Source organism: Cynocephalus volans, chromosome 6 (genome assembly GCF_027409185.1).
Source record: "Cynocephalus volans isolate mCynVol1 chromosome 6, mCynVol1.pri, whole genome shotgun sequence".
Taxonomy (NCBI): domain Eukaryota; kingdom Metazoa; phylum Chordata; class Mammalia; order Dermoptera; family Cynocephalidae; genus Cynocephalus; species Cynocephalus volans.
The window spans coordinates 97,098,167-97,120,759 of record NC_084465.1 but is presented as its reverse complement, the minus strand read 5'-3'; the positions used below and the strand labels follow the sequence as shown (position 1 = coordinate 97,120,759).

General features: G+C 53.8%; 1 protein-coding gene across 3 annotated transcripts in view; it reads left to right on the top strand.

The window, feature by feature from the left end:
* The first annotated feature begins 8,300 nt into the window (after positions 1–8,300).
* PKD1 (polycystin 1, transient receptor potential channel interacting) overlaps positions 8,301–22,593 on the top strand; it is a 44,815-nt gene continuing 30,522 nt past the window's right edge. For all 3 annotated transcript variants that reach the window (XM_063100755.1, XM_063100754.1, XM_063100753.1), the window contains exons 1-6: positions 8,301–8,515; positions 20,305–20,376; positions 20,466–20,537; positions 20,842–21,011; positions 21,310–21,978; positions 22,116–22,299. In XM_063100755.1, coding sequence (XP_062956825.1) covers positions 8,301–8,515; positions 20,305–20,376; positions 20,466–20,537; positions 20,842–21,011; positions 21,310–21,978; positions 22,116–22,299 — 1,382 coding nt within the window. The remainder of the gene's footprint in view (positions 8,516–20,304; positions 20,377–20,465; positions 20,538–20,841; positions 21,012–21,309; positions 21,979–22,115; positions 22,300–22,593) is intronic.

The following is a 22,593-nucleotide window of genomic DNA, read 5'->3' as shown; positions in this document are numbered from 1 at the left end:
TGGAAAGCCTCAGGATGCAGTGAGGAACCTAGTACCAGGTCTCAGGAACAGCAAGACAGGGAGTCTAGAAACCACCCTCTTGGGTCAGGCACCCACCTGGGCCCAGCAGCTATAGCCCAACGGCGGTTTCTATAAATTATTTTAATAATTGAGATATCGGCTTCGGTCTGCGTGAGAAACCTGGGTCACTGTCACCATCAAGGCCCTCACCAGCTAGGACTTATGGTCAAGATGGCAGAATAGATGGTCCCTAGCGTCACTCTCTCCCACAAATCAACCGATTTAAACTATAAAAACATACCATCAAGTGCATATGGAATGGGAAGACGTCCAGCGGGGAAGGCAGAAGCTCTGTGGAGACCACATGCCCTGTGGGGCTGCCATCACACGATCTGGCAGATAGGCTTCACTGCCGCCACCCAGCTCCATTCCCAGCCCAGCCCAGTGCGCACAGAGTGGGGAGACGTCCAGCAGGGGAGGCGGAGGCTCCGTGGAGTCCACACACCCTGTGGGGGGGCCACCGCTGCGCGATCCAGCAACAGGTAGGCTTCACCGCCACCACCCGGCTCCATCCCAAGCCCAGCCTAGCGCGCACAGAGCAGGGAGACATACAGCAGGGGAAGGGGAAGCTCTGCAGAGACCACATACTGTGCGGTGCCTTGGGTGCATCCCAGCAGCCCAGGCCAGAGCATACGGAACAGGGAGAAGTCCAGCACGGGAGGTGGAAGCTCAGCAGAGACCACACACCCTGCAGTACCGCCCCGTGATCCAGCAGCCCGGCAGAGTCCAAGCTGACCAGAGAGGTGGCTCCCTGGAGAGGCCCAAGACCTGAGGCAACCACACACGCAAGGCACTAGTGGCCAACAGAGCAGTCACTGAGGTAGCCATACCAAATTGGCAACCACAGTAATATCTTAGTAATAGTGTCAAACCTGTGGACTGTGAAACCCCCTGCCACAATGAATAAACATCAAAGAAAAGATACCAGAAATATGAAAAATCAAGAAAGTACACCACCACAGGATAATAACTCTCAAGCTCTAGATCCTATAGAACAAGATGCCCTTGAAATGACTGACAAGGTATTTCGAGTAATAATTTTTTTTTTTTGTCTTTTTCGTGACCGGCACTCAGCCACTGAGTGCACCGGACATTCCTATATAGGATCCAAACCTGCAGCGGGAGCGTCGCCGCGCTCCCAGCGCTGCACTCTCCTGAGTGCGCCAGGGCTCGGACCTCGAGTAATAATTCTAAGGAAACTGAATGAGATACAAGAAAACTCAGCTAGACATCATGATTAAACAAGGAAAAGTATACAGGACCTGAAAGAGGAAATGTACAAGGAAATAAATGCCCTGAAAAAAAATGTAGCAGAACTTGCCCAACTGAAGAAGTTATTCAGTGAAATAAAAAACACAATGGAGAGTTTAACCAGCAGGCTTGCAGAAGTTGAAGAGAGAACCTCTTAACTTGAAGATGGGCTGTTTGAAATAACACAAGCAGACGAAAAAAAAAAGAAAAAAGAATCAAAGGCATTGAAGAAAATCTGAGAGAGATATCAGACAACCTTAAGTGCTCAAATATCCGAGTCATGGGTATTCCAGAAGGGGAGGAAAAAGGAGATTGCATTGAAAACATATTCAACAAAATAGTGGCAGAAAACTTCCCAGGTATAGGAAAAATCACAGATCTTCAGATCCAGGAAGCTCAACGATCTCCAAATGTATTCAATCCAAAAAGGTCTTCTCCAAGACATGTTATAGTCAAATTGGCAAAACTCAAAGACAAAGAGAGAAACTTAAAAGCTGCAAGAGAGAAGCGTCAAATCACCTATAAGGGAGCCCCAATCAGGCTAACATCAGACTTTTCATCACAAACCCTAAAAGCCAGAAAGGAATGGGATGATATATTCAAGATACTAAAAGACAGAGATTGTCAGCCAAGAATACTCTACCCTGCAAGGCTATCCTTCCGAAATGAAGGGCAAATAGTATATTTCTCAGACAAACAAAACCTGCGGAAGTTTAGCACCACACGACCACCCTTACAAAAACTTCTCTAGGGAGTACTGGGTTTGGTACCTGAAAAATAACTACCACTACCATAAAAACCCAAGAAAAATCTAAATCCACTAGTATAATAAAAATGGCATTCATGAAGAGAAAACAAACAAAGAAAAAGGCTATCTACAACCTAAGGAACCAACAAACACAGAAAACAAACAGTAAATCAGAAAGCAAGGAACAAAAGACAATTAAGACAATCAAACAATAATCAATAAAATACTAGGAATAAATCAACACTTTTCAATAACAACTCTTAATGTAAAAGGCTTAAATTCCCCAATCAAAAGACACAGACTGGCTGACTGGATTAAAAAGGAAGACCCAACTATATGCTGCCTTCAAGAGACCCACCTCACGCATAAAGACTCACATAGACTAAGAGTGAAAGGATGGAAAAAGATTTACCATGCAAACAGAAAAGAAAAATGAGCTGGAGTAGCTATTCTTATATCTGACAGAATAGAATTTAAACTAAAAACCATAAAAAGAGACAATGAGAGACACTACGTAATGATAAAAGGATTGATCCATCAAGAAGACATAAGAATCATAAATATGTACGCACCCAATGTTGGAGCAGCCAGATTTATAAAGCAAACTCTATTAGACCTAAAGAAGGAAATAGACACTAATACCATAATAGCAGGGGACCTGAACACCCCTCTGTCAATATTGGACAGATCATCTAGGCAAAGAATCAGCAGAGAAACACAAGATCTAAGCAATACTCTAGACCAATTGGACTTGGCAGATATCTACAGAACATTCCATCCAACAACCTCAGAATATTAATTCTTCTCATCAGCACATGGATCATTCTCCAGGATAGATCACATATTAGGTCACAAATCAAGTCTCAACAAATTCAAAAAAATTGGAATTATCCCATGTATTTTCTCAGACCACAATGGATTAAAATTAGAAATCAATAACAAATGAAATTCTGGAAACTATACAAACATATGGAAATTAAACAGCATTCTACTTAATGACATATGGGTCCAAGAAGAAATCAAGCAGGAAATCAAAAAATTTATTGAAACTAATGAAAATAATGATACATCATACCAAAACCTGTGGAATACTGCAAAAGCAGTATTAAGGGGGAAATTTATTGTATTAAATGCTCACCTCAGAAGAATGGAAAGATGGCAAGTGAACAACCTAACACTTCACCTTAAAGAACTAGAAAAACAAGAACAATCCAAACCTAAAGTTAGCAGACGGAAAGAAATCATTAAGATCAGAGCAGAACTTAATGAAATTGAAACCCAAAAAACAATACAAAAGATCAATGAATCAAAAAGTTGGTTTTTTGAAAAGATAAATAAAATTGACAAACCATTAGCATGGCTAACAAAAAAAGAAGAGAGAAGATTCAAATAACAAAAATTAGAAATGAAAAAGGTGATATTATAACTGATTCATCTGAAATACAAGGAATCATTCGAGACTACTATAAACAACTATACGCCAACAAATTTGAAAATCTGGAGGAAATGGGTAAATTTCTGGACACACACAAGCTCCCAAAACTGAGCCATGAAGACGTAGAAAATCTGAACAGACCAATAACAATAAAGGAGATTGAAGCTGTTGTCAGAAGGCTCCCAACAAAGAAAAGCCCAGGACCAGAAAGATTCACAGCAGAATTTTACCAAACATTCAAAGACGAATTGAAGGCTGGCCCATGGCTGACTCGGTAGAGTGTTGTGCTGATAACACCAAGGCCGCGGGTTCGGATCCTATATAGGGATGGCCAGTTTGCTCACTGGCTGAGCGTGGTGCTGACAATACCAAGCCAAGGGTTGAGATCCCCTTACCGGTCATCTTTAAAAAAACAAAAAAACAAAAAAAAACAAAGACAAATTGACACCGATTCTTTACAAACTATTCCAATAGATTGAAACAGACGCAAATCTCCCAAACTCATTCTATGAAGCAAACATCATCCTGATACCAAAACCAGGTAAAGTTATAACCAAAAAAGAAAACTACAGGCCGATATCCTTGATGAATATAGATGCAAAAATCCTCACTAAAATACTAGCAAACAGAATACAGCAACACATACGTAAAATTACTCACCACGATCAAGTGGGATTCATCCCAGGGATGCAAGGTTGGTTCAACATATGCAAATCAATAAATGTGATACACCATATTAATAAAATCAAACACAAGGACCATATGATCATCTCTATAGATGCCAAGAAAGCATTTGATAAAATTCAACACTCATTCATGACAAAGACCCTCTATAAGTTAGGTATAGATGGAAAGTATCTCAACATAATTAAAGTCATATATGATAAACCCACTGCCAATATCATCCTGAATGGGAACAATATCATCCTTTAAGAACAGGAACTAGACAAGGATGCCCACTCTCACCACTCCTATTCAACATAGTGTTGGAAGTACTAGCCAGAGCAATCAGAGAAGAGAAGGAAATAAAGGGCATCCAGATTGGAAAAGATGAAGTCAAACTGTCCCTGTTTGCAGATGACATGATCCTATATATCGAACAGCCCAAAGCCTCTACAAAAAAACTCTTGGAGTTGATAAATGATTTCAGCACAGTAGCAGGATACAAAATCAACACACAAAAATCAGTAGCATTTCTCTTCTCCAATAGTGAACATTCAGAAAGAGAAATCAAGAAAGCCTGCCCATTTACAATAGCCACCAAAAAATACAATACTTAGGAACTGAGTTAACCAATGAGGTGAAAAATCTCTATAATGAGAACTACAAACCACTGCTGAGAGAAATGAGAGAGGATACAAGAAGATGGAAAGCTATCCCATGCTCTTGGATTGGAAGAATCAACATAGTGAAAATGTCCATACTACCCAAAGTGATATACAAATTCAATGCAATCCTCATCAAAATTCCAAAGACATTTTTCTCAGAAATGGAAAGAACTATCCAGACATTTATATGGAATAATAAAAGACCACGCATAGCCAAAGCAATGCTGAGCAAAAAAAAAACAGCTGGAGGCATAACACTACCTGACTTTAAACTATACTACAAAGCTATAATAACCAAAACAGTATGGTACTGGCATAAAAACAGACACACTGATCAATGGAATAGAATAGAGAATCCAGAAATCAACCCACACACTTACTGCCATCTGATCTTTGACAAAGCCACCAAACCTATTCACTGGGGAAGGGACTGCCTCTTCAGCAAATGGTGCTGGAATAACTGGATATCCATATGCAGGAGAATAAAACTAGACCCATACCTCTCACCATATACTAAAATCAACTCAAAATGGATTAAGGATTTAAATATACACCCTGAAACAATAAAACTTCTTAAAGAAAACATAGGAGAAACATTTCAGGAAATAGGACTGGACACAGACTTCATGAATATGACCCCAAAAGCATGGGAAACCAAAGGAAAAATAAACAAATGGGATTATATCAAACTAAAAAGCTTCTGCACAGCAAAAGAAACAATTAACAGAGTTAAAAGACAACCAACAGAGTGGGAGAAAATATTTGCAAAATATACATCTGACAAAGGATTAATATCCAGAATATATAAGGAACTCAAACAACTTTACAAGAAAAAAACAAGCAACCCAATTAAAAAATGGGCAAAAGAGCTAAGTAGGCATTTCTCTAAGGAAGATATACAAATGGCCACCAGACATATGAAAAAATGCTCAACATCACTCAGCATCCAGGAAATGCAAATCAAAACTACACTGAGATACCATCTAACCCCAGTTAGGATGGCTAAAATCCAAAAGACTCTGAACGATAAATGCTGGCGAGGTTGCGGAGAAAAAGGAACTCTCATACATTGTTGGTGGGACTGCAAAATGGTGCAGCCTCTATGGAAAATGGTATGGAGGTTCTTCAAGCAATTGCAGATAGATCTGCCATATGACCCAGCTATCCCACTCCTGGGAATATACCCAGAGGAATGGAAATCATCAAGTCGAAGGTATACCTGTTCCCCAATGTTCATCGCAGCACTCTTTACAATAGCCAAGAGTTGGAACCAGCCCAAATGTCCATTATCAGATGAGTGGATACGGAAAATGTGGTACATCTACACAATGGAATACTACTCAGCTATAAAAATGAATGAAATACTGCCATTTGCAACAACGTGGATGGACCTTGAGAGAATTATATTAAGTGAAACAAGTCAGGCACAGAAAGAGAAATACCACATGTTCTCACTTATTAGTGGGAGCTAAAAATAAATAAATAAATTCACACACACACACACACACACACACACACACACACACACACACACACAAACAAAAACAAAAAAACGGGGGGGGAGACATAACAACTACAATTCCTTGAAGTTGATATGACAAGCAAAGAGAAAGGACATTGTTGGGTGGGAGGGGGGAGAGGGAGGAGGGAGGGAGGTTTGGGTAATGGGCCACAATAATCAACCACATTGTATATCGATAAAATAAAATTTAAAAAACAAACAAACAAAAAAGATTAAAAATTATGTGCGTGTAGAGCCGAAAAAAGAAAAAAAGAAAGAAAAGTTAAAATAAATAAATAAAAATTGAGATATAATTCACATAACATATAACTCACTCCTTTTTTTTTTTTGTCTTTTTCGTGACCGGCACTCAGCCAGTGAGTGCACCGGCCATTCCCATATAGGATACGAACCCGCGATGGGAGCGTCGTCGCGCTCTCAGCGCCCCACTCTCCAGAGTGCGCCACGGGCTCGGCCCTTTTTTTTTTTTTTATGTTGATATGTGAAGATATATCTTGACTTTTGTGAATATGGGATCCAAGCCCGTGGCCTTGGTGTTATCAGCACCACACTCTCCCGAGTGAGCCGCAGGCCGGCCCCAATAACTCACTCTTTTAATGTACACAGTTCAATGGTTTTTAGTACATTTACAAGGCTGTGCAACCATTACAGCTGTCTAATTGCAGAACACCCTTATCACTCCCCCCCCCCCCCCCCGAAAAATCCTTACTCATTAGCAATCACTCTTCATTCCTCCTCCCCGCAGGCCCTAGGACCACTAATCTACTTCCTGTCTTTATGGATTTGCCTATTTTGGATATTTCCTATAAATGGAATTACATAATGTGTGGTTCTTTGTGTCTGGCTTTAACGTTTTCAAGGTCCATCCACGATGGTCGTCTTGGATTCTATGCTCACACACGTACATTGGTTTTGTGACGAACTCCTAAACACACGCACACAGGAGGTACAAGAGCCCCTCGCAGAGCCACACCAAGGAGTACTTCGCAGCCAGGAACAGAGGAGCAAGCAGCACACAGGTCGGAAGCCATGGGGGCGCCTCCCAGCGCCCCAGCAGGCAGGCCTGCGGGCACTGCGCCTCTCTAAGCGCCAAACAGTCCCCTCCGTGCCACCGCGTCCTCCCCGTGACAGCGGGGACGAGCCGCTGCACGTCGCCGGCGCCCTGGCGGCGCCCCACGAGATGATGCAACACGTGCCTATCGAGCGCCCACTGCGTCCTGCGCTCGGGGACTGCGGCCATCCGGAGGGACGCAGGCCCTGGGAAGCGGGCGCTCGCCAACCGTCGGCCGCGGTAGGTATTACTGCTGGTGTTTTCGGTGCTATGAGTGCTGTGACAGCGGAAGGCCGGGAGCTGCTGACCTGGCGGGGAGCTGCAGCGGGCTGGCGCAGCAGGGGCCGCGGCGGAGTCGGGCGCGGGCGGAGAGAGGACAGCGAGCGGGGGGGGGGGGGGGGGGGGGGGGCCCGCCCCGAAGGGGGCGGATCCCGCAGCTGGGCCTACGCCGCAGGGAGAAGGGCTCCAGCCTTTCACGCCCCGCCCACCTCGTCCCAACCAAGAGCATTGAGCACCCGGGGGCGGAGCCTGGTAACACCCCACCCACTCCGCGCCGCAGCCGACTCTGCAGTGTGGTGGGCGGGGCCTCCAGGCGCCCGGTCCCTTGGTCCACCCAACTCTGCCGCACAGGGAGCGCAGCCTGAGGACGCCCCGCCCCATCTCACTTCGCGCCGAGAGGAGGAGGAGCCTGCGGGGCCCGCACTGCAGCGCGAGCGCGCAAGCGGTCTGCCGAGATTCCGGAGCGCGGCCTGGGCCCGAGCGCTGAGCGGGCGTCACGCAGGCAGACAGGCCGCGGCCGCCGCCGGATCCCGCCCCGCGCCCCGCCATGCCGTCCGCGGGCCCCGTCTGAGCCGCGGCGCGCGGCGGGCCTCGGCCGGCTGGGCCATGCGCGCACGGCGCTGACGATGTCGCCCGCCGCGCCCGCCCGCCTGGCGCTGGCCCTGGGCCTGGGCCTGTGGCTCGGGGCGCTGGCGGGGGACCCCGGGCGCGGCTGCGGGCCGTGCACGCCCCCCTGTCTCTGCGGCCCGGCGCCCGGCGCCGCCTGCCGCGTCAACTGCTCGGGCCGCGGGCTGCGGACGCTCGGGCCCGAGCTGCGCATCCCCGCGGGCGCCACCGCGCTGTGAGTAGCCGGGCCGCGCGGGCGGGCGGCGGGCCGGGCGTTGCCATGGCGCCGGCTGCGGCCGAGCATCGCGGCCGAGCGGCGCGGGCGGGAGGGCGCCGGGACCCTCCCCGGGAGAGGCCTGGGCGGCGGGCTCAGGGCGTGGCGCGGGCCCCGCCTCCGGATGGGAAGCCGGGGTTCGGACCAGGCCGCTCCCAGGGCGAGCCTCCAGCGCAGGGATGCCCGCCCGGCTAAATATGGAAGACCCCGAGCCTCGCGGGTCGGCCCAGAGGGGAGCGGAAACCCCAGGCCCGCGAAAACGGGCGAGCTGACGCGGGCCTGCGACTGTGTGCGGGGCGGGTGGGAGGTCGCAGCCAGGCCAGAAGCCGACCACACGCCCATCAGTCCAATTAGAACGCGGCCTGGGGCTGGGGGACGCCCCGGGAGGTGGGGACCGCTGTCCGGGCGGCAGGGAAGGCTTCCCGGAGGAGATGTCCGGTCAAGGATTTGACGGATGAGTAAGAACTGATGCTCAGGAAGGGGCAAGGAGGTGCGTCCAGAGGAAGAGAGGAGGGGACGGTGTGAGTAGAGGCCTGGAGGCTGGCCTTGGCCATGTGTGGCAACTGCAGGCACAGCGGGAGGGCCTGGGGCAGGATGGGAGGTGGCTTACAGGTGTGTCGCAGGCGCTGTGCTCTAGGGCTCCCACATAACCCTGAGAACAATGGGTGGCGTCCACATGAGGGGTTTAAAATGCAGGTTTGCGTTCTGGAAGTAACAAGGACAGGCAGCTTTCATGGGCCAGTGCCAACTCTTGTGGATTATCCTAGCCCTCGGAGGCGTAGGTATGATTGAGATCCCCATTTTATAGAGGAGGAAGCTGAAGCTTGGTGGGATGATGTGACTTGTCCCATGCGTCACAGCCAGAACATGGCAGAGGTGGCCAGGACCTGGGGTTGGATGGAAGAAAGTGCAGGGGACTGAGATTGAGGACAGCTGTCCCCAGAGCCTGCTGATCCTGATCCCTTGGGTTTTCTGGGTACTTCCAGGCTCCTAAGCCAGGACTCCATCTCCCTGGCCACCTGCTGGAATCCCCTGGGGAGCTTTTAACACCCCCAGGCCTGTTAAACCTGGTGGTGGGCCCTGGCATTCGAGTTTGTAATGCTCCCGGTGCCTCCAACATGTGGCCCCCTTTAATTAGGGGAGTCTTGTGTCCTTGGAGCTTTGCTGGGTGGTCTTGGGGGTGGGAAAGAGAAGTTTCTCCAGGACCAGCTGGGAGTTGTGGGCCCCGTGGGACCACGCTGGTCCTGTCCTCATGCTCCCTGACCACTGGGGCATTTGCTGCCGTGGCTGTCTCTGTGGAGATGGGCCCCCTCCTGCCTGTGGCAGTAACCACAGAATTGTGTCAGATCTATGCCACCCTTCGTTTCTCGGTCCTGTGGGTGAGGGCATCTCTGTGTCTTCTGGGCTGGTTAATCACATCCCTGGTGCCGTCCAGAACGTAAAGGACACAGGGTTGGCCGTGGGCCCGCAGCAGGCACTTGGAGGCTTGGGCACAGCAGTGGAGCTCTGTTGTGTTGCCTATGCCCGCTTTGGCTCTGCTGTTGGGTTTTGGAGGAGGGGCTTCCTGGAAGCTGGTGGCCTGGCCCAGCCTGAGCTGGCAGGGTTCTCAGGTGGTGGGCCCCTCTTGAATGTGTGATGGGATGTCATGGAGACTTCCTGCAGGTAGGTGGGTGGGTAACAGAGGAGATTCCATGCTCTTCATTACACCCCCAAAACCACCTCTGGGAGATTTCTGGAGGGTGGGGAAGGAACCCATGGGAAACTGGGGACCTGGCGGCAGGTGTTAAGGCCCTCAGGGGTCTCCCAGACCTCGTCTGTGCTCTGTGGGCTGCCCCAGCCATTCTGCCTTTCACCCTGCACACTCCTAAGGGAGATAGGTAGGTCTTCTCCAGAGGAGAGGGGCTAAGTTGGGAGAGGCCAAGGACACACACAGAAGCCCACTGGGCCAGTGTTGAGGGCCCCTGGAGCATTGCCTTCTGGGTGTAACCAGCAGCCTCTTGTAGTGGGGTCAGGCAGGAGCCTTGGTCAGCAGCGTCTTGCAGCCACAAGGTGCAGGGGGACAGCTGTGTCCAGTCCCAGGGAGGACTGCCTGGGCTTCCGAGACCACAGCCTTCCAGACTTTCTTGGGTTAAATGATGCTGCTGGGAGGTGACAGCTTGAAGAAGATGACATTACTGGCACACTGTTGCTGCTTGCTATTCTTGAAGCTTTTTTGTGGGGAAAAGTGGACAGAGTAGGGCAGTGGGTCTTGGCCTACCACCCTAGAGCCTGCCCTAACCCCTACTCCCCCCACCCACAATTTGAACCAAATTCCAGCCATCTTGTTCTGTTATCTGTAAGCATTTTGGAGTATGTCGCAACCCCACAAACACACCCAAAACAACGAATAATCCCTCAATCCCATTACATGTCCAGTGTGCTTAAATTTTTGGTTGTCTCAGTTTTTTTAATAGTTTGAATTAGGATACAAATAAGGTCCACCTGGTGCAGTTAGTTATGTCCTTTATGTTTATTTATTTATTTTTGGCAGCTGGCCGGTATGAGGCATCCAAACCCTTGACCTTGGTGTGATAACACTGCGCTCTAATCAACTGAGCTAACTGGCCAGCCCCCTTGATGTCTCTCAAATTGCTGTTGATGTATATGGGCTTCCCTCCATCTCCCTCTCTTTTTTTTTTTTCCTCGTGCAGTTTGTTGAAGAAACCGGCTCCTGTGGCCCTGGGTTTCTGATCTCTGCAGTGTCCCTGCAGTGCTCTTGAGTGTCTCTGTCCTCTGTGTTCCTGTAAGTTAGTGGCTGGATCTAGAGCTGTGTGGTGTGGAGGGCCACCTTTCTCTTCTTTCTTTCTGTTTTTTGGGTGGCTGGCCTGTATGGAGATTTGAACCCTTGACCTTGGTGTTGTCAACACTGCATGTGGCCTAACTGACTGAGCTCACTGGCCAGCCCTTCAGGGCCCCCCTCCACGTGGTCAGTGGCTACGAGACAACATCCCATCATCACAGAACGTCCTCCTGGATGGCGCTGCTCCAGGTGTGAGCTGTTGATCATCCTTAGGTTTGGTTGCTTTTGGAAGACCACTTTTTGGGTGATATGTTGTGTTACTTTTGGTCAGGGGATTACCTGGGCCTGGTTTGGTGTTGCGAATGTTTCGGGTCTAGGACGAGGCACATGCCAGGGACTCAGTGGGTATTTGGTTCACTGATTTTAAAATTGGGACCTTAGGGTGTTCTGTTTGCCGGGAGCACCCAGGGCCTTGCCTTTCATGCCTGAACCCCTAAATGACAGGAGGGTATGGGGAAACTTGGCAGAAGGAGGCTTAGCTCTCTGTGTCTGTGCCCACCATAGGGGTCTGAGGAAAGGTGGGCATCTGGGAACAGACCCCTAGGCTTGGCTTGGGCCTGGTGTGTTAGACTGCAACTGCCACAGATATTGCTGCCTTGTGCGCTGGCCAGGCAGTGGAGGGTCCCCAACATCCTGTTTCCAATACCAGAGGCCCAAGAGCCAGGACTGGGTGCTGTCACTGAGGCAGGTTCTGCCCTAGCTGTGAGCATCTGCGAGCTCTCGCCAGACAGAGGGCCTGGCCCTGTGCCAGGGATCAGCGAGGCTTCCTCTGGAGCTGTTATCACAGGAGCCCATGTTAAACGGCATGGGTCCTATAAGGACAAAGACACAGATGATGGGGAGGGGGCCACTTTAGCAGAGCTGGCCAGGAAGGACCCCCTAGTGCAGGTGATGCAAAGCTTTTTGCATCAAACCCAGGGAGTTGCTGTGGGGCTAGGAGAGAGCATTCCAGACAAAGGAAACAGCCTTACAGGGAGTTCCTGAGGCATGAAGTGACAGTGGGGCAGGGGGCAGGGCCTTTATCAGGAGAGCAGGAGGGGGCCTCATTAAAAGGTCTAGGAGGGAAGCAGTCAGGCTGCCTGGCCGCCGTCTTCCAGAAAGAACCCTGGCTGCTGTGCAGAGACGTGGGGGAGGACTTGGCGCCCTGCTCACCGGGTTGGGTTGGCCTGGCCATCAGGTCCCTGAACCTCAGCTCTCACCCAGCACTGGCATTTGGGAATTCAGAATGTGAAGTCCCATGTAATGTAAGTTTTGGAATGCCAAGTCCCAAGTAATGTTAGTTTCCTGATTAGACGTGGAATACAAATTTTCCAGAAATACGGACAAGAAGGCACATACTAACTTCCATATGTGGTCATCTGGCCAGGGGCAGGGAGGAGAGTGGGGAGGCTTTGGTTATATCTACAACACTTGGGGACATGCACAGATGAACCCAGGGCACCTGAAGCACCAGAGACTCCCGGGAGTTGCTGGGCTTAGGCACGACGCTGCAAAAACATGCGTGGGATGAAGACCCCACAAGACATTTGTCTGACCCGGGGCTCGAATCCAGGATGTTTAGAGAGCTCTTAAGACGTGATAATAAAAAGACAAGTGACCTAATTAAATAATGGGCAAAGGGTCTGAACAGACATTTCTCCAAAGAAACACAGATGACCAAAACAGCACGTGAGAAGATGCTCGTTGTCTTTAGCTGTCAGGGAAATGCAAATCAAAACCATCCTGAGATACCACCTCACACTCACCAGGATGGCTGTAGTAAAAAACAGACAAACAGAACAGGGAAAAATGAGTTTGGGCGGTTATGCCATATGAGCCAGCAGTTTCACTCCTAGGCGTTTCCCCGTGGGTGCCACATGCTGGGTTCTGAGGTAAGCCCTTGTGTCCTTTATTTCACGGATGTCTCACCATGGTGCTGTGGGGTTGGAACCACTCTTGGTCCCATTTTACAGACCAGGAAAATGAGGCTCCCAGAGGCTGAGTCCTTCCTAGGGTCAAACAGCTGGGGAGTTGCAGCAAAGAGGTGACTTTGTTGGCCCTGGAACTGCATGCAGGGCCTGGAGTGCAGCACCTGCATCCTGGCTCCTAAGTGAACAGAGAGAAGTGGCAGTGGGAGTGTACCGTGGGGGGTCTGGCATGTTTGAAGGTCTTGCTGGGGTACCAGGTGGGCTCTGGGCTCAGGCCCCAGCTGGCTGCTCAGCCAGCTTCCAGTCCTTCCCCCAACTCCTTCCTGGGGTCTCCACCCATCCCTGCTCTGGTCCTTTTGGTTGATTTCCTGTTTGGTTTCAGGAGGGAGGTGTGGGGACCCAGGAGTAGGAAACTCGAAGCCCTGGGGGGAGACCTAGGTTTGAATCCCAGCTCCTCCACTTCCTGTGTGACCTTGGCCAAGACACTCAGGCTCTCTGAGCCTCCATTTCCTCATCTGTAAAATGGGTACCCTGACTGGATGCACCTGACTGGGTTGGGGGGCTCAGTCATTGGTAGCCACAATAATCATCACCATTGTTAAAGTGGCCCCTTCCTCTCCATGGTCTTGGGGCCCATTTCCGTTGTCCTCAAGCACCAGCCACCAGGAGATGCCACCTAGGACCTGCCCTGCTACAGAGCAGACAGGACGTGAGAGTTGAGAGTAAGAGGCGCCCAGAGCTGCTACAGCTGTGATGCAACTGTCGCCCAGACCAGAGATGCACAGGTCAGCCTCAGCTGCAGGCTCTTATGCTCTCTTCAGCACCTGGCTCGGGAGTCCCAACTTTGGAGGTGTCTTCAACACAGTGCGTGGCTGAGGGGACTCGTGAGGCCTGGTGTGTTCTTGCTTGTGTTTTTATCGGTTTTCACGTGCTTGCATTTTGAGGTGTCTGAGTGCATGTATGCGACACAGCGAAGTCACCACATGCAAGCAGAGCACTGTGAGCGCCGCCTTCCCACTTCGCCTTGTCTTTCACAAGACGATGATGCTGTGGGGCTGTCCTGTGACGCACAGCGACCTGCTGCCAGCCTCGGCTATCCCACGCATCTCTGGCACATTCTTGCATGGTGCCATTGGTGGAAATTGCTGGGCCTTTGGGCGTTTCCTGGGAGGGTTGTGCCAAGTGTACGAGACTTAGTTTCCCTGCTTCCCTTGGGTTTTTCCAAGACCAGGGTGTCTCCATGTGGATTTCCTGTTGGTGCCTTCTCCTGCCTTGTCTGCTCTGCCTGGCCTATGAGCTGGGCCATTCTCTGGCTGCCATCTGTGACAAGGACCTGGGCGGCACTGCTAGATGTAGTCCCCACTGGCCCCTCCCTGGGCATCCCCTGGGACACAGGGCAGGGAGGTGTGGAGATCCCGCTCCTGAGGAACCCGAGCTGGCTTTGGTTTTAACTGAGGAAGACATTTTGGATGGAGGCACACATTTTCCTTTCCAGAACACTCTGCGGTGGCCACTGCCAGCAGCAGGAGCCCAGACGCTCACCCCGCCTCGCACTCTGGAATGAAAACATCCCGCTTCTCCACCGGCTGCCGTCTGGGCGGCACATCGGGATCGGGCTGGGCCTGGCGGCTCCAGCTGCCGCCTGTGGTAGGGGACACAGTCCCCTGCAGGATGAGGCGCGCACTGGGAAGTGAGGTTCATGGCCTTCCTTCCCACGAGGAGTGCCCCATGCCTTGGGGACTGACGCCCCGCACTGCAGAGGGTAGGGTGGGGGGGATGGGGGGTGGCTGTAACCAGTTCGGGGGCTTTGTCCCCTTCCCTTCACAGGAGGGCTTTTCCTTGTCAGGCATGGGATGTGGCTGGTGCTCAAGGCGAGGCTTCCAGCCTGGGGGCATGTCACCGTGGGGAGCAGAGGGGCTCAAGGGTCTCAAGGAGCCTCCACCCTGTTCCTTATAGTCCTGGTGTCAGGCTGGCTCATGCCATTGGCTGTGCCTGATGGCAGAGTGGGTGGCGGGATTGCTGGCTGCTTGGCTGGACGGTCAGTCTGCACCTGCCTTGCCCCTGGCTTTCTCCTCCAACCACCTGATGTGGGGAGAGGAGGGCGGCTCTCTGAGCCTCAGTTTGCCATCTGGAGAACAGAGCTGGTGCAGCCCCCACCCTTGCTGGAGTAACGGGTCAGAGTGCACAGGGTCACGAACAGCTGGCACAGTGCTGTCACCAGCTCGGGTGCCTGCCTGGCACCGGGAGGTGGTTCTGAAGGATGCTGGGCCCACCCGCCGCTGGTCCTTTTCCTCTCCTTACCCCAGATCCCCAGCCTTAGGTGGCAGGGACGGAGGGCCCCCTCTTCCCTGCCCCTGGCTGCCCACACTGCTATTGTGTCTTTTTTTTTTTTTTAAAAAGATGACTGGTAAGGGGATCTTAACCCTTGACTGGGTGTTGTCAGCACCACGCTCAGCCAGTGAGCGAACCGGCCATCCCTATATAGGATCCGAACCCGTGGCCTTGGTGTTATCAGCACCTCACTCTCCTGAGTGAGCCACGGGCCAGCCCAACACTGCTATTGTTAACATCCCTGATGGGTGGGCTGTCTCTAGGTGGGCTTATCTCAGAACAGTCCTCTTCCAGACTGGGTGTACTTTTCCAAATGTCACAGTGTGGGGGAGGACACCCCCACTCTCTCATCTAATTCCTTCAGGCTCTGAGGCCCGCGTCTGCCATCCCTGTCTCTGCCTATAGGTCCCAGGAGGATCCTAGGGAGACCACGTCCTCCCCCCCAGCATCTCATCCTGGTGACAGCTCGGTTGTGGGAGGTTGCATTGCCTGTGATGAGTGGCTCTATAAAGACGGGGAAAGAAAACCCCCACAAAATGCCTGTACAATATGGGGCACTTCTCCTGTTCCCGACGCCCTGGGACCCTGAGACCATCATGCAGCAGCTGGTGGCCAGGGGCTCTCGAGCAGGCCATGGTTTGGAGCCAGGTTGGGGGGTGGCATCGGGGTACACAGTGGGGGTGGGTCCCTGCCCCTTCTCCTGGGGGGGCGCCTGCCTCCAGCCGGAGTGCTCTGCGTGTTTTTCTCCAAATCCACTCTATTTCCTGAGCTTGAATTCATTAATTTAAACATCACCGTTTCCGGCCCTGGAAGCTGGCCTTGCTCGCCATAAATAGAAGGGAGCGGAAAGCAAAGGCAGTGAGAGCAGAGCAAGCACAGGAAGCCAGCTGGGGCGCTGGGGGGCGGTGAGGCAGGCTGCGATGCCACGCCCTGGGGGCCTGGGACCCCTGCTGCAGCTGCTGCCGCCCTGGCCCTTGCTCAAGGAGGGGATGGGGATGTGGGGACCTCCAACACCACACTCTCCTGTCCTGCCAGAGGGAGGAGGCGGCTGGCCCAGGAGGAGCGGGTTACATAACCTCGCAAGCGGCCCCCCAGAGCCCGCCCCCCCAAGCCCTGTTTCCAGTGCGGCGGCCAGCAGCAGGCGGGGGTGCCAGGCCTGGCCCTTGCCCGCACCGCTGACCACACGCGTCTGGAATGTGCAGATGTTTCCTTGGGGGCTCCGGCTGGCCCCCAGCCCCCGCCTGACATATGGACTGGGGAGTGGGTGCCCAGGCCGCCACCCTTCAGCCAGGAGGAAACTGACGCTGCTCGGCTTTGGGTCAGGGTCTTGGCTTGTCTGGGGCCTCTGCGTCCTCAGCTCTAGGGTGGGGACCGTGCTCAGTAAATGCTGGAGTCAGCTGTGGTAACCCCTCCTTTGGCCTCCACCTTTGCACACTGGACATGCTCACCTTTACAGACTCAGCCCACCCCCGAGACTGCCCTGCCCGCCCTAGTGTCGGCTGAGCCTTGCTTGCGGAAGGCTGGGGAGACCCCCGATTGCTGCTTTTGTCAGGAAACACAGGGAGTCCCATGGGAGGCCAAAGCCCTGCTCGTCGGGTCAGGTGCGACCCCACAGGCGGGAGGACAGTGCCCCATCTCCAGAACAGCTAGTCTGGAATCTAGGGGCAGTTGGGATCACTCCAGTGCGGGGACCAGATGGGGCAAGTGTGTCTTCGCTCCTCCTTGACACACTTGCCCATCGTGCAGCAGGAGAGGGAGCAGCAAAGGGGACTGACCATGGCTGGGAGCCTGCCTCTCCCCACCTCTGTCACAGGCTGTGGGGTTGATGTCCCAGGGCTGTGGGCAGTGGGGGGCCAGCCTGCCAGACCTAGGGATGGGACACTGAGCCATGCTGCCATGGGTGTCTGTTCTCTTGGGGTGCTCTTGGCCAGGCGGCTGCCTTACCTCCTGGTGGGGGTTGAGGGGCTGCAGGGGGCAGCCCTGCCAGACCCGCCTTATGGCCTGTGCTTCTGTTCCCTGTGCTTGACAGTCGTGCAGGCAGCTGTCTGTGCCTGCTGAGTCTTCGCCATCCTTGCAGGGAGCCTGAGTGTGGGGGTGGGGCATCAGACCGTGATGATGTCACCCGGGGGGTGCAGAGGAAGCCCAAGGGGCTGGGAGGCGGGGCTGGCCCCCTGGCCGCCTGGCCAGGCCTTGGCGTTCCCCCAGAACAGTGATGTTAAGAGCAGATGGAGACGTGGAAAATGCTTGAGGCTATGGCTGTGTGGTGGGGTGGATTGGGACTCCACAGTGCCCGCCCGTGTCCCCACTCATATCCCCCCAGTCCCCAAAGCCTGTGCTGTACTGCATTCTGCCCTAGGAGAGGCTCCTGTGCCCTGGGGGCTGCTGTCGGCACCTGGCCCTTGTCCAAGTCATAGCTAAGCAGGGTCCCCACGCCCTCTATTGCCTTTTCTGCACTGTGGGCTGCCCGTGTGGAACAGGTCTTGATGGTGCTGCCAGGCCAACGCGTGGGGTGGGTGCTGGGACCCTGAGGCTGGCCTGTTTCCTCACCCCCTCAGTTTCTCAGGTGCCCACTGGACAGCTCCCAGGAGCTGCTGCTCCAATGGGTTTTCCAGAAAATAGGTGTGGCAAGACATCTTAGGGTTTTCCTTTCTTTCTCTCCGTGTCTGAGACCAGGGCTGCAAAGCTCTCCCTGACGTGCCCTGGTGCGCCCTGTGTTGGCAGGGGGCAATTCAGGGTGGGGCTCTGGTTTGGGGGACTGTGCCTGTCCCCTCCCTGGGAGCCTTCCTGTGCTCATCCTCATCTTCATCTTTGGTTCACTTTACTCATGCCCTGCAGCCTGATTTCTCAAAACACAGGTTCCACTGGGAAGTCCCTGCTTAGGTCTAACTGAAGTTTCTCATGGCATAGCCATTGCTTCTGGGTGTCATGCTTGACAACATGGTTGGAATCTGGCTTTTCCCTGGTCTCCCAGCTGCCGGCCTGGGTTGCCGTGGCTGGGAAAGCATGGAGGACTGAAGAACTGGAAGAGGCAAAGTGCAGGGCTGATGGGAGGCACCACACTGGGTCTTTTGTGGTGGGGAGCGGCTCCACAGAGGGGAGGTGGTGGTGGTGGTGCAGACTTGTGGGAGGCCAGGGAACAGAAGGTCAGGATGGTCCATGGGTGCCTGTCCCAGGAGCCTTGCAGGGGCAGCAAGTGCCCGAGAGGTGGACGGTGGGGCCAGCCAGGGCTTTCACTCCACCCATGCCTTCTCAAGGCACGCGAGGGCCTGGGGAATGGGGGGGGATTGCTGGACAAGGACATGACATTTGTGTGACACTGATGCTCACGTGGAGTGTGGTGGCCACCCAGCCCCACCCACTTCATCTCCGCGTCACCAGCACAAGGACTTGATTTCTAACATGTGCCCAACTTGTAGATAAAAACTGCCACTGCATTGCTGTTTTCATTGGTATTTCTCCAGTTGTTACTGAAATCTAATGTTTTTTCCATGTCCATGACAATTTGTACTTTCGTTAATTGCTTGTTTTTGTTTTTAGCCTTTTTAATTGGAGTAATTGACTTTCTTTAGGGTTTGTTAGCCATGTGTGCATACAGCAAGGGTATTACTGGCCTTTGATCTGCCTTCTGAGTGCCAGAGCTTTTCCCAGCTCGGAGTTTGTTTTCCGGCTCTTTATTTTTTTTTGCAGAAGTTGCTTGTTTTTAGATATAGCTGGATTTGTTGGTCTTTGATGTTTTATTTCTGCTGTTAAGTTCACGCTTTGAAAAACACGGGGTTGTCCCTGTATTCTTGTTAGTTGTGCTTTGGTTCTCCGGCATTGTGACATCTGACTCTCAAAACCCCTGGGGGCGCCTGTGTCCTTGTGTAGACTGGGCCAGGGCTTCCTGAGGCCGCTGCCTCCTCCTTGGCCCAGTGTGTCCGCTGCTGCACGTGAGACAGCACAGATCCGTGTTCCCTGTCTCTTGCTCATCAGTGCTTCCAGATGAGCTTTCTGTCATCTTGTTGATGCAACTGGGGTTTTCATAGGGGTCATGTTAAACTTCAGGTTCAGCGTGGGCCATCACTTCATTATGATATGGGGTCATCCACCAGGGCTCCTCTCCTGTTTATCAGATCTTCAGGCCCCCACTGCAGCTTGGGGACATTCCAAGGTCCTTCCCTCCCCCACCAGCTGGTAGTGGCCAGACCCCAGCAGCCCCGAATCCATGTGGAGGGTGGGTGAAGTCAGCCGTTGGTGCTGTGGAATGACCCAGCTGGGCCTGGGGTAGGGGGCTTGGGTCTGTCAGGGGAGGGACTGGGGGGCCTTGGCTCTGTGGGGAGAAGGACTGGGAGCAGGCGGTGGGGCTTTGACTCTGTAGGGGGAGGGACTGGGGGGTTGTACCCATCCAGGTGCCCTGGGTCAGCAAGCCTGTGTGGCTGTGCTGTGCAGCCCTCAGCACAGGGCTGAGATGGGGTGCAGAGTGCTCAGGGGCCCCAGCTCTCTTCAGTTTCCCCAGATGAGTGTTTTCATTCACATCTACCATCAGAAAGGCCCCCTCCTGGCCCCGGGGAATAGGGAGCTTGGAGGGCTCAGGCTGCAGCTTGGGGGTTCTGGGAAGCTTATGAGGCTGGGCCCAGGGATGGCCTGTGCCCTACTGGGGTCCAGCCCTGACTTGCGGCTGCTCTGCTTCTCAGAGACATCTCCCATAACCTGCTCCGGGCGCTGGACGTCAGGCTCCTGACAAACCTCTCAGGGCTGTTGGAGCTGTGAGTGTCCCCTCCCCCGCTGCTCCCACTCCCCCATCACTGTGGTAGGGGCTTCTATCAGACCTTACTGAATACCCGCTCTCTTCCAGGGACATAAGCAACAACAAGATTTCTACTTTAGAAGAAGGAGTATTTGCTAATTTATTTAATTTAAGTGAAATGTAAGTGGCATTGTTTTTGGCTGGACCCCCAACATCCCACCTCTGCCCTCCTGACCTGGCCCCTGTACCCCCTCCCAAATTTGAGATCAGACCCTGGGGGCAGCCTGCCTGCCTGCTTGGAGCAGTCATCACCCCCGCCCCCTGCTGTGGGACTGGGAACTCGGATGCAGGGTAATGGGAGGCTGTGCTGTCAGGTGGCCCCAGGCCCTGGCTGCCCCAGAGGCCCCCACCTCCCAGGCGGCAGGTCCAGGCCCTTCCCTCCAGGCCAGGCCTTGGTCCTTCCACACCTGCCCCTTGCCTGCAGAAACCTGAGTGGGAACCCGTTTGAGTGTGACTGCAGTCTGGCGTGGCTGCCGCACTGGGTGGAGGAGCAGCAGGTTCACGTGGTGCAGCCTGAGGCAGCCACATGTGCTGGGCCTGAGCCCCTGGCTGGCCAGCCCGTCTTTGGTGTCCCTGTGCTGGATGGCAGCTGTGGTGAGCGCCAGAGGGCAGGGTCAGCTCAGGGGCCCCAAGCAGTGGGGGCGGCAGATGGGACCCCCAGGAACAGATGTCACTGGAGGGGGTGGTCAGGAAGGCCTCTCTGGGGAAGGCTCTGGGCTGAGAGAGTGGTGTGGGCTGGAGGTAGGACACCAGCCTGGAGGGGTGTGGGGGCCCCGCGGGTGGAGTGGAGCCCTTGGGAGGATCTGGGGTCTAGGAAGGGGGCAGAATGGGGGGCAGTGGCCGGGGCCAGGAGGAGGTGCAGAGCCTGGGGACCAGTGTCTGCCTCTTCCAGGTGAGGAGTATGTCGCCTGCCTCCCTGACAACAGCTCGGGTGCTGTGGCAACAGTGGCCTTTTCAGCTGCCCACGAGGGCCCACTGGCACCTGAGGTCTGCAGCGCCTTCTGCTTTGCAGCTGGCCAGGGCCTTGCGGCCCTCTCGGAGCAGCATGGGTGCCTATGTGGGGCAGCCCGGCCTCCCAACGCCTCCAAGGCCTGTCTGTCCTTCTGCTCCAGCCCCCTGCCCCCCGGCCCCGCCTGTGGGGGCCCCACCCTCCTCCAGCATGTCTTCCCTGCCTCCCCGGGGGCCACCCTGGTGGGGCCCCATGGACCCCTGGCCTCTGGCCAGCCAGCAGCCTTCCATGTCACTGCCCCCCTACCCATCAGCTCCACACGCTGGGACTTTGGTGACGGCTCCCCTGAGGTGCATGTTGCTGGTGCTGCTGCCACTCATCGCTTTGTGCTACCTGGGCACTATTTTGTGACAGTCATGCTGGCCCTGGGGACTGGCTCAGTTCCTCTGGGGACAGAGGTGCAGGTGGAGGCGGCACCTGCTGCCCTGAAGCTCATGTGCCCATCCTCTGTGGCTTGTGATGAGAGCCTTGAACTCAGTGTCTGGAATCGTGGAGGCTCAGGCCTGAAGGCCACCTACAGCATCATGGCCCTGGACGATGGGCCAGCCCAAGGTGGGTCCTTCCCCCACCATGCCCAGGATACCCTCCCACCTCCCCTTCCTCCCCCAAGGCCAGATGAGTGGGGCAGAGCCCCGTACCCCAGCCTCGGAGACATTGACAACCCGTTCTCCCTGCCTGCTGGCCCTCAGTGGTGCACCCACTCTGCTCCTCGGACACGGAGATCTTCCCTGGCAACGGGCACTGCTACCGGCTGGTGGCAGAGAAGGTGGCCTGGCTGCAGGCACAGGAGCAGTGCCAGGCCTGGGCTGGGGCTGCCCTGGCTATGGTGGACAGTCCTGCCGTCCAGCGCTTCCTGGTCTCCCGAGTTACCAGGTGCCTGCCCCCTCTCCCCAGAGAGTCCATAAGGTGGGGGCTCCTTGGGACACTGGGGTGGGGACAGAGCCTGATGTGTGAGGAGGCTAAAGAGGAGAGGGAGGAGTGGTGGGAGGAGTGGCCAGAGGGTTGCTGTCTAGCTGGCTGGCCTGACTCTGAGGCAGAGCTACATCCTGCCCAGCTGACGGCTGCTCCTGTGAGCTCTGCAGACAGGTGGATGCGGGGTTGGGGCAGCTTCTACAGCAAATGGACATACTGTGTAAGGGACAGGCATGGGGGCAGCCCCAGGCACAC